Source organism: Dromaius novaehollandiae, chromosome 3 (assembly GCF_036370855.1).
Source record: "Dromaius novaehollandiae isolate bDroNov1 chromosome 3, bDroNov1.hap1, whole genome shotgun sequence".
In the NCBI taxonomy this organism is placed as follows: Eukaryota; Metazoa; Chordata; class Aves; order Casuariiformes; family Dromaiidae; genus Dromaius; species Dromaius novaehollandiae.
In genome coordinates, this window is record NC_088100.1 from 115,913,498 (window position 1) to 115,926,714 (window position 13,217).

Sequence of the window (13,217 nt, forward strand, 5' to 3'; positions counted from 1 at the left end):
CTTACTAATACATTATTAACGGGATTTTAAGGCGTAGCTGCTGAACAGGGCTAATGTTAACGGGAAAGCGATTTTCTCCGCGCTTCTTCGCATGGTTGAGCGCAATCCCTGTGGATGAATGCGGGTGCATCGCTATCAGCACTGCGGGGGCAGCGCTGGGTATATTTGCAACCGGTGTCTGGAGGACTTTTTTTTTCGGTCCCTCTCTTAACATTTGTTATCAGGTGACCTCTACGGACTGCGAGAGGGAAAGGTGAAATCCCTGTGGGCTCCGCGCAGGGGCGGCGGGACCGAGATCGGCCCCGGCCCCGGACGGGCACCGAGCTGGGGGTCTCCGCGGGGAGCCGCTTCCAGGGGCCGTCACCGAGCCAGGCCAGGGCCAGGCTCCGCTCAGCGCCAGGGTTTCTCCTCTCCTCTCCTCTCCTCTCCTCTCCTCTCCTCTCCTCTCCTCTCCTCTCCTCTCCTCTCCTCTCCTCTCCTCTCCTCTCCTCTCCTCTCCTCTCCTCTCCTCTCCTCTCCTCTCCTCTCCTCTCCTCTCCTCTCCTCTCCTCTCCTCTCCTCTCCTCTCCTCTCCTCTCCTTTTCTTTCCATTCTCTCTGGTTTTATTTCTTTTTTCTTTTTTCTCCTCCTTCTTCTTTTTCTCCTTCTCCTTCTTCTTCTCTTCTTTTCTTCTTCTTCTTGCTCACTATTTCCATGTACACACATCTGAGCCTGGCCCGTCTAGGGAAGACACTTTCCCCATCCGTACGAAAACAGACACAGACCCGCGGTCACGTTTCACGTCCCCTCTAATGAGGTCGAACTTCTCTTTTTCTTCCTGGCTACCAGCCTGTGAAGACACGGGCCAAAGAGGCCGCAGGTTCTCCGGTCCCCGGCGCCCCCGAGCCGCCAGCAGTCCCCGGCCCCGGGGCAGCAGCCGGCCCGGCCCAGGCGGGGGCAACCTGGGCCCGGCACGGCGGCAACAGCAGCAGCCACCGGACGGTCCCGGGGACCGGCACGTCCTGTGAGATGCTGGTCCGCGGCAGGTGCCCTGGCCGGACGGGCTTGCTTCTGCGGGGGCTGTGAGCCTGTGTGTGCATTTTTTTCTTTAAATCCCTAGGAAAAGACCCCCTTCCCAGCATCCCTTCTCCTCGGAGAGCTGGCTGGAGACATGGTTTTGCTCTGCGTGTGTGTGTGTGTGTGTGTGTGTGTGTGTGTGCGCGCGCACTGGGCGGCAAGGCCCGGAGCACGCTGGTGATGGATGGATGAAGAGGGAATGTAATGTTTGTCTCTGTGCAAATATGTGGCCATTTATACACACAGCAGATATGCTTAGGTGCATGCATGATGATATACTACCCTGCCCTCACTGCTTGCCTCTGCATGTGTGCCTTCTGCTACCTATGTATATAAGAGAGATTCTCGGAAAGAATAAGGAGTATATATAAAGCGCATACACACTTGTGTAGTGTATATGGATAGGCACTTGTGCAGTGTATATGGATAGACATGTGCATAGCGTGCACGGATAGAAATGTGTAGCTGCGTGGAGAAGTGCGTGTATAGCTCCAGTCGGTACAAGCACACATATAGGTTATGTGGATATGTCGACGCCTGTGAACACGCGCAGAGGTGATGGACAATCCAGGTGCTACCTAGACACATTTTCATTACGAGTATCTGTGTTTTCCGCTGTCCAGCTGCAGGCAGAGAGCTGTGCTGAACGCGAAGGCTAGAGGAGATGAGGATGGGCTCCGGCCCCGGCAGCAGAGGGTTTTCCAGCTAAACCTTCGCGACGGGGTGGCCCAGCCCTATCCTAGGAGCCGCCGACAGCGAAGGCGACAGCCTCCTTCTCCGGCAGCAGGGACAAAGCGGGGCTGGTCCGGAGCCCTTCAGCTTCCCTAGCTGCCTTCCCCAGCGCTGGGTGCGTCTCCATGCTTCGGATACCGGTTTTGGACAGCTGGGAAATTTCTATTTACCTGCTAAGTAACTCACGATCGCTGCAGAAAGTCCTTCTCTTGTGCCGCCTTGCAGAAGGACCCGGTTGACATCTGTCTGCCTTTTTTGAATAACCAGCCCCAACACACACGCGGCCCTTCGCCTTCCCCACCCGCAGCAGGCACCGGCACTTGGCAGAGCCCCTAGCTTCTGAAATCTCTGTGGAGATGATCCCTGCTCACCCAGCGGGCCAATGCCCCCAGCAGCGCGCCGCGGGGCCAGGCTGGGCTCTGCCCTCACCGCATGCAGCTCTGCCCGGACCGGGAGGAGCATGAAACAAAACAAAATAGGAGGGAAGACAAAAACTGCACCCGCAGCCCCGGCGGCCGGGCTCGGGGGGCGATGCCGTGCGCGCTCCGCTGCCGTGCGCGCCCCGCCGCCCCTGCGGCCGCCTCTGCCCCCTTACCTCGGCGGCCGCTCCTCGGGCGTCCCCGGGCGAAAGGCACCGATCCGGGCGCCGGGCGAGAGCCGCCCCCGGCGGGCTGATTTCTGCGGGCTTCCCAACAGAGGGAGACAAAAGATTGACTCAGCCGAGGCGGTCCGGGTGGGCTCGGGCGCTGCCGAGCCGGGGGCTCCCCCCGGAGAAACCCGACTCCCCCAAAAGCGCTGCTTTTCCCCGGAAAAAAAAAAAGAAAAAGGAGAGAAGGGCCGTGATCCCGGCCGCGCTGCGTGCCGAGGAGGCCGGTCACCGGGCGCCGCGGGGCCGCTGCGAGCCCCGCGGCCGCCGGAGTATCGCCTTGCGCCCGGGGTTTTCCCCGCGGCTGGAAGAGCAGGAGCCGGGCGGGAGGCGCCTGTGATTTTCAGGAGCGGGTCCTTGCTGTCCTGCCTGCGGGCAGGCCCCGGGGCTCGGCCCGGCTCGGGGGAGGTGTCCGTGGCCCCCGGCGGGCTGAGGGCGCGGGGCGAGCCCGCTGCGAGCCGAGCAAAGACCCGGGGCAAAGCCTCGCTGTGCCGAGACCTCCAGAGGCTCGGGAAAAATTGTCCGGTGGCAGCTGCGGAGGAGCGAGAGGGAAACCTGCTTTTCTCGGCCGCCTTTCGATTGCCTCCTTCCATCACGTTTGCGAGGACTCGCCGTATCTCCCGCCCAGGCGGCGGCTGAGGACCGGCCAAACTCATCGCGGCCGCCGCAAGGCCGGGGCGCTCCCCCGGAGCCCGCAGCCCCGGGGTGGGCAGGCGAGGTCGAGGAGAAGGGGATCAGGGGATGCCCATCCCTTTGCAACTCCTGGTAGCTTTTTAACCGATCTGCTTTATTTTCCCCGCCGCTGATCTCAAACGCTTAGACGGCAACACCGCCTGCGATACCGGCTGCGTGGGCAGAGGGTTAATTTCCCTCTCTGGAGGAGCAGGGGGAGGCCGGGGCGGGGGATGTCACCAGGCCTGTCCTTGCCAGGGCTCCTGTTTTCGACCCAGCCGGCCTCAGAGCCGGGATCGCGCCCTGGTAATTTAAGACCCCCTTTGGTACTAAGATTGACACTTTTTAGTGAACGATCCCTTTCGGTCCGGCGGGGCAAAAGAAAAGGTATAGAGGGATCCCGCCCTTCCCCGATCCGCGCCGTCCGCGGGCTGCGCAGCCCCACGGGGGTCACGCGTGGCAACGGGGCGGCTTGTCCGCCCCGCGGCTGGGAATCAGGGCCACCCCAGCCTGCAGTGCTTTCCTTCTCCCCTCATCAGCACCTCGTGTTTAAAACCCGAGGAGGAACGGGCTTTTCGATGTGAGCTCAAAGGCAATGTATGCAGCCGGTTGCGAGGCTTTTTTTCCCCTTCCCCCCCCCCTCCACGACCCCCACCCTTTCGGTCGTTTGCAGAGGAGCGCCCACGGTCTTTCGATCTGCCCTTATCAGTTCAAACCCACCCCCCCCGCCCCCAAATCTAAGCACTCAGTGTTCGCCCCATCCCGGTTGTAAGAGTCTGTTTTTATGAGTTATGACTTGGGTGAGGAAAACGCGGGTTTCGATGCCGGTCGGCAGCAGGCGGCTTCCAGGGGAGATGTCCGGCGTGAACAGGCAGGAGCCGGTGCGCCAGGAGATTCTCGCGGTGAAGCAGGCGCCTTCCCTCGCGGTCCAAGCCGGCTGCCCCATTCCCGGCTGCCGGGGGCGATGCCCCGCGCGGTCCGTGTGCGCCAGGCCGGGGCCCGCCGGGGCTGGGGCGGCCGGCGGCGGGGGCAGGTGCCCGCGCTGCGCCCTTGCCCGCGGGGGTCCGCGTCCCGCGTGGAAATGGGAGCGGGGGAGGGATCCTGGGGGGCAGGAGTGGGGCGGACCCCCCCCACCTTCCCGCAGCCCCGAGCACCTCCGAAGCAGGGCGCTGGGATGTCAGGGCGTGGGGCGGCGGGGAACCCCGAGGGGGCGGGCGGAGCGGGCCGGGGGGGGGGGTCACCGTGCCCCCCCGCAGCCGCGGCGGCGAGCGGCGGCCGCGGCCATTTAGGAGCAGCCCGGGAGCCAATGGGCGGCCCGTTTCGGCGCCTCTAACGTGACGGCCGAGATTGACGTGTTTCTCACGTCAAATTGATCCCAGCTAGCGGCGGGGGCTCCCCGCGAGCGGGGAACCGGCCAGCGCCGCCAGCGAGGCCCGCAGCCGCCGGGCTCCCCGCCGGCCCCCAGCGCAGCCGGGCCAGGGGCAGAGAGGCACCGGGGGGTCGCTGCCCCCCGCGGCTCCCGTGCCCTCTATGCCGGGCCGGCTGCAGCGCGGCAGGCAGGCGCTGCTCCCTCCGCGGCCGGCGGCGACGCGGCGCATCCCCGGTGCCGGGCGATGGGTAAGGAGCGGGGGCGGCCGCGGGAAGGGGCTGCCGGGCAAGCCGGGCCGGGCCGAACGGAGCCGAGCCCGGCTGAACCGGGCCAGGCGGCACCGGCACGGGGCCCGCCGCGGTTTCGCTCCGCGGGCGGGCGGGCGGACTCGGCGCGGGTGGCGAAGGGCAGGGGCCGGGCCGGAGCCCCTCGGGCTCGGCCGCGGAGGGGACAGTGGCCGCGGGGCCCGGGGGAGAGGCCGGACGCGGCCGCCGGTGCGTCGTGGCGGCGGGCAGGGGTCCTGCGCGACGGGCCGGGCTGTGGGAACGGTGTCCGTGCTACTCGCCCTTTCTTTCTTTCTCGTTTTCTCTCTCTTTTCCTCTTTCTGTCTGTCTGTCTCTCTTCCTTTCTGGCTGTCTGTCTGGCTGTCTTTCTGTCTGATTGTCTGTCTCTGTTTCTGTCTGCCTAATGGTCTGTCTATCTTCTCTCTCTCTCTTTTCTTTCTCTTTCTTACTTTCTGTTTCTTGTTTCCTTTCTCTCTCCCTTTTCCTTTCTTTCTCTCTTCCTTTCCTTTCCTTTCCCCTTTCCTTTCCCCTTTCCTTTCCCCTTTCCTTTCCCCTTTCCTTTCCCCTTTCCTTTCCCCTTTCCTTTCCCCTTTCCTTTCCCCTTTCCTTTCCCCTTTCCTTTCCCCTTTCCTTTCCCCTTTCCTTTCCCCTTTCCTTTCCCCTTTCCTTTCCCCTTTCCTTTCCCCTTTCCTTTCCTTTCCATCTCCTCGCAGTGCTGGCGCTGCCTCACGTCTACCTCGCCGCTGGCCGCTCCGCTTGCGGCCGGCGCTATCAGAGACCCGTCCGTCCGCCCTGCCTGCGCAGCCCGCCGTGCTCACCCCCCCCCCCCCCACACACACACACTTGCAAGGCCCGCGGCGGCCCTAGCCCGCTGCGCGCCCGCGGCCGGGCGGGGGGCGGCCGCGGCGGTAACGCTGCACCGCTGTCGCCCGCCGCCCCCCCGTCCCCGCAGAGCAGAGCTACGGCGAGGTGAACCAGCTGGGCGGCGTGTTCGTCAACGGGCGGCCGCTGCCCAACGCCGTCCGGCTGCGCATCGTGGAGCTGGCGCAGCTCGGCATCCGGCCCTGCGACATCAGCCGCCAGCTCCGCGTCTCCCACGGCTGCGTGAGCAAGATCCTGGCCCGCTACAACGAGACCGGCTCCATCCTGCCCGGCGCCATCGGCGGCAGCAAGCCGCGGGTCACCACCCCCAACGTGGTGAAGCACATCAGGGACTACAAGCAGGGCGACCCCGGCATCTTCGCCTGGGAGATCCGCGACCGGCTGCTGGCGGACGGCGTCTGCGACAAGTACAACGTGCCCTCGGTCAGCTCCATCAGCCGGATCTTGCGGAACAAAATCGGGAACCTCTCCCAGCCCGGCCCCTACGACGGCAGCAAGCAGCCGCCGCCGCAGCCCGCCCTGCCCTACAACCACATCTACCAGTACCCCTACCCCAGCCCCATGGCCTCGCCGGCCGCCAAGGTGGGCGGCCACCCGGGAGCGCCCGTCACGGCGACCCATGTCAGCATCCCCCGCTCCTGGCCGTCGGCTCACTCCGTCACCAACATCCTGGGCATCCGGACCTTCGTGGAGCAGACGGGTAGGTACCGCGGTGGCGGAGGCTCTCGCGCGTTTCCGGCTGAGGACCCAGGCCCTCTCGCACCCCGCTCCAGTCGCGGCACTCCGAGGCCGGCCCCGTCCGCGGCGGCTCGGCCCGGAGGAATAAATACAAGGATCGCCCCCACTCCGTCCCAGCTAGCAGCCCCCCCCCCGCTTTTTTCTCTTTTTTTTTGATCGCAGCATCCCGCGCCGGCAGGACGGAGCGGCGGGGCCAGATGCGGCGAGGTTCAGACATCTTGAACTTTTTATGAAAAATGTGGAAAATATTTTCGTAGGGATGATAGATTGCCGACCGCAAATTCGGAGCCCTGAATTTCCATTTGCAAAGAAAAAAAAAATATGGGGGGGGGGAGAAAAAAGAAAAATAGGGGGAAAAAGAAAAATAGGGGAGAAAAAGCGGAGAAAAAAAATGAGGAGGAAAAGGAAAGAAAGCGACCTCCGAAATTCATGTCGCCACTGCTGAGCGCGCAGGGCATGGCACTTTCTGGGCCCTCTCTGCCGCGAGATCGCTGTTTTCCTTAAAAAAACAACTTGGGGAGGAGGAATTGAAAAGCGCCCCCCCATCCCCACCCCGGGTCCCCGGCCCTGGATGCCGAGCAGCGCCGGGGAAACGAGGGGCAGTGCCGGGCCGCCGTCCCCGCCGGCGCCGCAGCCCCGCGCCCGGCCGCGCTGCCCCGCGCAGGCTCCGGGGGGTACATGGAGAGGCCGTGGGGGGCGGAAAGGGGAGAGACTCCTTTTATCCTTCCAAGAGCCCGAGTAAATCAACCGCATGCGTTTCCCTCCGCGCAATCATTTATCTTTAAAATTCCGATGTCACTTTTATAAATCTCCTTCGTCAGAAGAGAAATTGGGCCTCTTAAATTATAGGAGAGCATGAAAGTGGCGGGGTAACGCCAAGAGGCAGGGGCGATGGGACCTGGGTCGTGCGGGGCGGGGGGGGCACTGCAACCGAAAGGTGAACCGAGCCGGGCTTAACCCCGGCCGTCAGGGCTGCGCCGTCAGCGGTCAGTCCCGGCCCCCGGGGCGGCAGAACCGGGCTGCGCCCCGGCGGGGCGGCCCGAGCCGCTGCGCTGCGCCGCGGCCGCGGAGGGCGAGGGAGGCAGCGGGGTGAATGTCCCCCCGAGACCCGCCGCGGGGCTACACGAGCGGGCACTTGCAAACGGGGGTCTCCCCCCCACCCCGTTTCGGGGCCGCTGGCACCGCCGGGCACGAAACCGGCTGGGACGGAGGCGGCCGGGCAGAGGGCAGCAGGCTAATGGAGCCGCCGGTGTCTTCTCCCCCAGGGGCTCTGTCCGGCAGCGAGGGGTCTGCCTACCCCCCAAAAATGGAGGACTGGCCCGGCGTGAACCGAACGGCCTTCCCGCCGGCCCAGGGGGTCAACGGCATCGACAAAGCCGCCGTGGAGGGAGATATCAAATACCCGCAGGTAACGGGTCCCGGCGGGGGAGGGCTGCCGGAGGCGTGGGGGGGGCAGCAGGGTCATTTTCACACTGCTCCGACCCCCCCCCCTCGGCTCCGGACCCGCGTCGCGGCGGCTGCTCCGGGCAGCTCGCACCACCCGAAAACCAGCTCCCTGCCCGGCGTTGGAGCCCCGGGGGTTTTGGATCCCCGCTGCCCACGGAGCCCCACACGTGGGGGTATTTCCCCGCGCGGCCTGTGCCCCGGCGCTCCCCGTCCGCGCCCCTGGGGTGGGGTGCGGGTGGAGGGGGGAGACCCCCCCCCCAGGGCTGCAGGTCCCCCGGCCCAGCTCTGCCCCTTCTTCCCGCAGCCTGCCGCGGGGCTCTCCGCCGTGGGCGGCTTCCTCCCGGCCTGCGCCTACCCGGCCTCCAACCAGCACGGCGTCTACGGCGGGCCCGGCGGCGGCTACCTGCCCCCGGGCCACCACTGGCCGGCCCAGGGCAACCCCCTGGCCCACCATGGGCCCGGCGTGGCGGTGCACGGGGGCGACCTGGCCGCGGCGATGGCTTTCAAGCACCCCGGCAGGGAAGGTGAGCCGCGGGGCCGGGGCGGCTGGGTCGCGGGCCCCGCGTGGGTGCGCGCCCCACGCGTGTCCCGAGGGCGGTGGGGAGAGCCGGAGGGCGGCCGGCTGCGTGGAGACCCCCCGGGCTCGTGGAGACCCCCGGGCGGCCCGTCTCGGGGCTGCGCTGCCACAGTATTTCCTCGCCGGACGAAGCCTCCCAGGCTCCAAGCGGCGTCGGCCGGGCTGGCGGCTCCTGCCTCCGTCCTGCCGCTTCCCAGACCCGGCGCAGAGGCGGAGAGCCGCCCCGGGGCCGCAGGTCCGGCTGTTTGCTCCCCAAAGGGCAGCGCCACTCCCCCCCACCCTGCGCGGCCCCCCCGCCGGCGTGTGCGATGGGTCCAAATTTATCCCTGCGAGCCAGCATGTGCCTAGCTGGTACCCGTCAAAACAGCAGGGCTTTAAACTGGAAGTATTTTTTCCTCTTAATTTTCAATCGTGTGCGCTGGAAATCTCAAAGGAAGCAGAAAGATCGAGGGCAAACATTCTGCTTTTAATTCCCGAAAACAAAGATTTCCTTCTCAGAAGAATTCGCGAGGTCCTCAGTGCCTGTGCGGGGAGGCTGACAAGGGACGCGTCGTCCGACAGCCCTTATCGCACAGTAAATACAAGAAAATAACGAGGAGGGAGCTTACACATCACAGACTTTTTTCCGCAGTCCTCTTAATATTAGCAGTGTTAAATAGGCATGTTTGCTACGTTCATTTTACCAGGGAGTCTTGCAGAACTGCCTGATAATCCAGAAATCATTCAGCGCTAAGAAAGGCACAGTTCTCAATTAAAAATTATTAGCATTATAAATCTTTCATACTAGGTTCCCTGCCCCCCCCCCCCCCAATAGGGAGTATTTAAAGATAAACTCGGTATGAGAATCACATGGTTTTGATCTGAACATATATTTTAGATCCTGTTAATTAGAAGGTTTATTCTCCTGTTAATTACTTCGGTTCATTTATGGAAGCTTCATTCCCTCGATAGGTCGTTTCATTTAGAAAATACTAACTCACAGGTTCTGGATAAAAAAATCCCAGTCGATGTATTTCCCTCTTTGCGTAGTATTATACTTTCTAAACTTTCTCACATTTGCAATTCATTTCCCACTTATCAGTCTATTTCTTTGTTGTTGTTATTTTATACGAACTCTTTACCATTTCTATCTAACTACGGCAACCTGCTGCGAGTTATAACACCAGCTGTCCCGGGGAATGAGTTATTGCGAATATCAATGGATGAAAACGGATAATCATAAACCTGCTCTTTGAAAGAAATAGGGAAACAGAAAGAAAGCGAGAAAGTGAATGAGTGAGCACGGGAAAGGAAAGGAAAGGGAGAAGGAGAGAAAGCGAAGTAAGCAAGCAAGCAAACGAACAAAGACGACCTATGCATATTTGAGATGCAGAAATTTCTTTGCATTTACTATGCTTTTCGGGGTATTCTCCCCAAGTTTTTAAGTGACTGAGGAGCCTGAGACTTTCTGGCTTGCCACTCTTAAAATTGTCACCGCCAAAAGGCCCACATAGTTTCTTTAAGCGATTTTTCTTTAAACGCTTTTTATTTTTAATTTCATTAGGATCGGTTTTCTGGTTCAGCGATTTATCTAGGACAAACCAAATATACGATCATCCGAGAAAAAAAAAGAGAAAAAAAGAAAGGAAAGGTGGGGTTGATGGAGGAAAAAAAATCTGGAGCCCCTTTTGGGGAGGGCAGCAGACGTGCAGAGCCGAGAAGCCCTTCGGAGCGGGCTGCGGGGACTTGCAGCTACGCATCTCTCCCGTGGGGCAGCTTAACTGCTAGAACCTGGAGCAGAATTTAATTAACAACTTCTGAAGACGATTTTTAATATCAACATGGGACCTTCACCCTTCCCAGGCCCCCGAGCCCTGCTCCCCATCAAGTGGGACTCACCCCCCCCGCTCCGGGAGGGTCCTGCCGCTCCGCCCCGGGGAAACCCGGTAGTCTCGGCGGAGGGAAAAGCGATGCGGTTTTATCCCATCCCAGCTACTACCCAGGAGCTACCCTGAGTTAATCAGTCTGCTTTTCTGTCCCTGGCTTGTTCCCGCTAGGTGCATTTGCGCTTGGGCTGGCTGGGGCTGTGCGGGACCTTGTAAGGAACCGGGAGAGAGAGGGAAAGAGAGGGAAGCCGAGAAAGAGAGAAACAGAGAGAGGAAAAAAAGGAAGAAAGCGAAAGAAGGAAAGAGAGAAGGAGAGAAAGACAGAGACGAGAACGTAAGACAGGCAGAATCAGCCGGACAATTTCACCCGCTGATTCAGGCCTTTTCCGACTGGAAAGCCGTTATTTTCCCAGAAAAAATTCCCTTCGCATCTGATCCACGCACATGTCCGCAACAGCCCCGGGGGCATTTTGTACCCCCCCCGCCCCAGCACACCCCTTGCCTTACAGCTGGAGAGGCCCCCCCCGACGGCAAGGCCCCGGGCGCGGGCACGGCGAGGGGGATGCGCGGCGCCGCACCCCCTCGGGGTCCGGTCCGGCCCGGCCCGGCCCGACCCTCCCGCCAGGAACCGGCAGCTCCTCTCGCGGAGCCGCACGGCCGGGACCGGCCAGCGCGGGGCGGGTGACCCGGGGCAGGTGAGCTGGAAAGAAGAGGCTCAGGAGCAATTACATGGGACCTGGCATGGGCTGCCGACCCTCCCCCTTCCCCTTTTCCTCTCTTTTTCTTTTTCTTTTTCTTTTTCTCTTTTTTCCCCCCTCTTTCTCTCTCCTGCTCTCCATGCGGGGCAGGAGAAAAGATTCCATCTGAGACAGGGCTCAGACCTGACAGCTGGAGCAGGAGACCCCTTCCTCTGGCTGCAGCAGGGTACTTGCTGTATGGCTTTTGCTAATGCAAGCTGAAAAGTACACAGGAAAAAACAGCCTGTGTCTGAAAATGCCCCCTGCCCCGCCTCAAAAAAAAAAAAAAAAAAAAAAAAAAAAAAAGGCAGGAGCTGTAGGAAAAGGCAATGTGAGGGCAGCTGGGCTCCTCTCTGTCCCTGGTCTGGCAATGCAGACAGAGGCTTTTCTAGGGCAGACGGGACCCTGCATATAAACCTGCCCAGGAGAGATATTGGGGACAAACGGCCCCTTTTGGCCACACACTTGTCTGGGACTTCCTCCAGCGAAAGGGGAGGGATGAGGAGAGGTTTATCCAGCCTCCTAGACAAATCAGGGAAACCTCTTCAGGATGAGGGAGGGGAAAGCAAGCCCTGGCTAAGGAAGGACTTGGTGCCTTTCCCAAAACACCGTCTCTGATCCAGGAGCACAAGAAGCCCTGGTGACACAGTCCCCTCCCAGGGGACCTAGGGCCGCAGGTTTTAACAAGGTGCCTGGGACTTGTCTGCTGGGATGGATCCCTGTTGTCTGCCCAAGCAGATCCAGATCCCCAGCAGTGGCAGAGCAGGGTCTGTCATCCGTATGGCTTGGTGGACACATCTCCTCTTTCCTCACTCTGTTCCCTCCCTAGAGATATGCTATACTGAGCCTGTCAGTGTTGGAAAGGCTGGCTTCCCTCTAGGGCAGCCAGGTGGGGGGTCTCAGTCGCTTGGGGATGAGCTGCTCTCAGGGGATGCGTTGGGACCAGTGTGACACTGAGCAGTGGTCTCCATGTGTGCACTCATGTGGAATATGCCTAGCTGCCATCTGGTCTTGGACAATGCATTTGGAGCCTGCCAATCCTCTGCCTTCTCTGTTTTTTTTGCTCTACTCTTCTTGCAGTTGTGGACAGAAAACCTGCCAGCCCTGTAGGGAAATCTCCGGATTCTCTAAACACTATCCATGGACTTTCTATCCCAGCCTCCTCTTCCTAGAGCCTGCAGAGCATCAGTCAAGAGACAGTGAGTTTGGAATAAGCACCTGCAGCTTTGAAACTATAACTGAAGCCTGAAGTGCTACTGCATCCAACAGGTGCCTGTGGAGAGAGCAGAAGTGGCTGGTTTGAAGCAAGCTCGGGCAAAAGAGGTTATGTTCTTCAATGGCAAATTCATGCACAAGTGAGTGTGATCTGGACATTCATCCACACTGCCCTGAGGGAAACATTAACCCCGATCAGATTGGAAAGGGATGACAGAAGAGAATCAGTCTTCCTTCCTTCTTTCTTTCTTTTTGTCTTTTTTTCTTTCATTTTTTCTTTCTCCTTCCCACTGTCCATGAAGACCATTGGATAGAGAGCAGCAAATATCTCTGTCCCAAAATTATTGTTTGAAGCATCCCAGGCTTTATCCTAGCCCAAGGGAGCACACTTCCTCCAGGGAGGGGTATTTGGTTTTCGAAAGCCACAGCCAGACAGACTGTGCTATGAAGCATTATCCTTGCAAGTCTTTCAGTGCCTCTGTCCCAGAGTGTAAATGGACAAATATGCCACAACATTTTATGATATATTTTTATAATAACAAACCTTAATAAAAAGTGACTACCATGGGCGCACACTGCTGAATTCCTTCCCTGGTGCTGTGGGCCCTTGGAGTCTGATTAAACACCACCAGCTTCTTCCAGCTTCCCTGAGCCTCAGATTACATCCTTTGGTTGCCTCTGCATGGCAGATACCCAGTGGGACCTCTGGGGGCACTTCGCTGGGAGGCACCACTTTTTTCTTGATCTATATTTCCTCACCCACTCATGCACCCACCCACCCAAGGGCCCCAAGCACATTGCAGCTCTGTGGCAGATTCCTTATGTGACTTTGGACCAGACACTCAGTTGCTGTCCAGATGGGAAATCACAGCTCCTTTGTCTTGTCTGCTTAGATTATAGGCTCTTCAGGAAGGCCTGGTCTCTTATGGAGGGCTGGAGCAGAGCCAAGCATGCAGTGGCCCTACTCATGTTTGCAGATACTATGTTCTCCTAAACCC

General features: G+C 60.3%; 1 protein-coding gene across 2 annotated transcripts; it reads left to right on the top strand.

The window, feature by feature from the left end:
• Positions 1 to 4,466: 4,466 nt before the first annotated feature.
• On the top strand, positions 4,467 to 12,973 carry PAX1 (paired box 1). Of its 2 annotated transcripts, XM_026106043.2 has the most exons (5): positions 4,467 to 4,723; positions 5,712 to 6,341; positions 7,645 to 7,787; positions 8,130 to 8,349; positions 12,085 to 12,973. In XM_026106043.2, the coding sequence occupies exons 1-5, from the start codon at positions 4,720 to 4,722 to the stop codon at positions 12,174 to 12,176; spliced, it is 1,089 nt and encodes a 362-aa protein (XP_025961828.1). In that variant the 5' UTR covers positions 4,467 to 4,719; the 3' UTR covers positions 12,177 to 12,973. The 2 variants fall into 2 exon arrangements, with proteins under 2 accessions (XP_025961828.1, XP_025961829.1); XM_026106044.2 differs by lacking the exon at positions 8,130 to 8,349.
• The last annotated feature ends 244 nt before the right edge of the window (positions 12,974 to 13,217 follow it).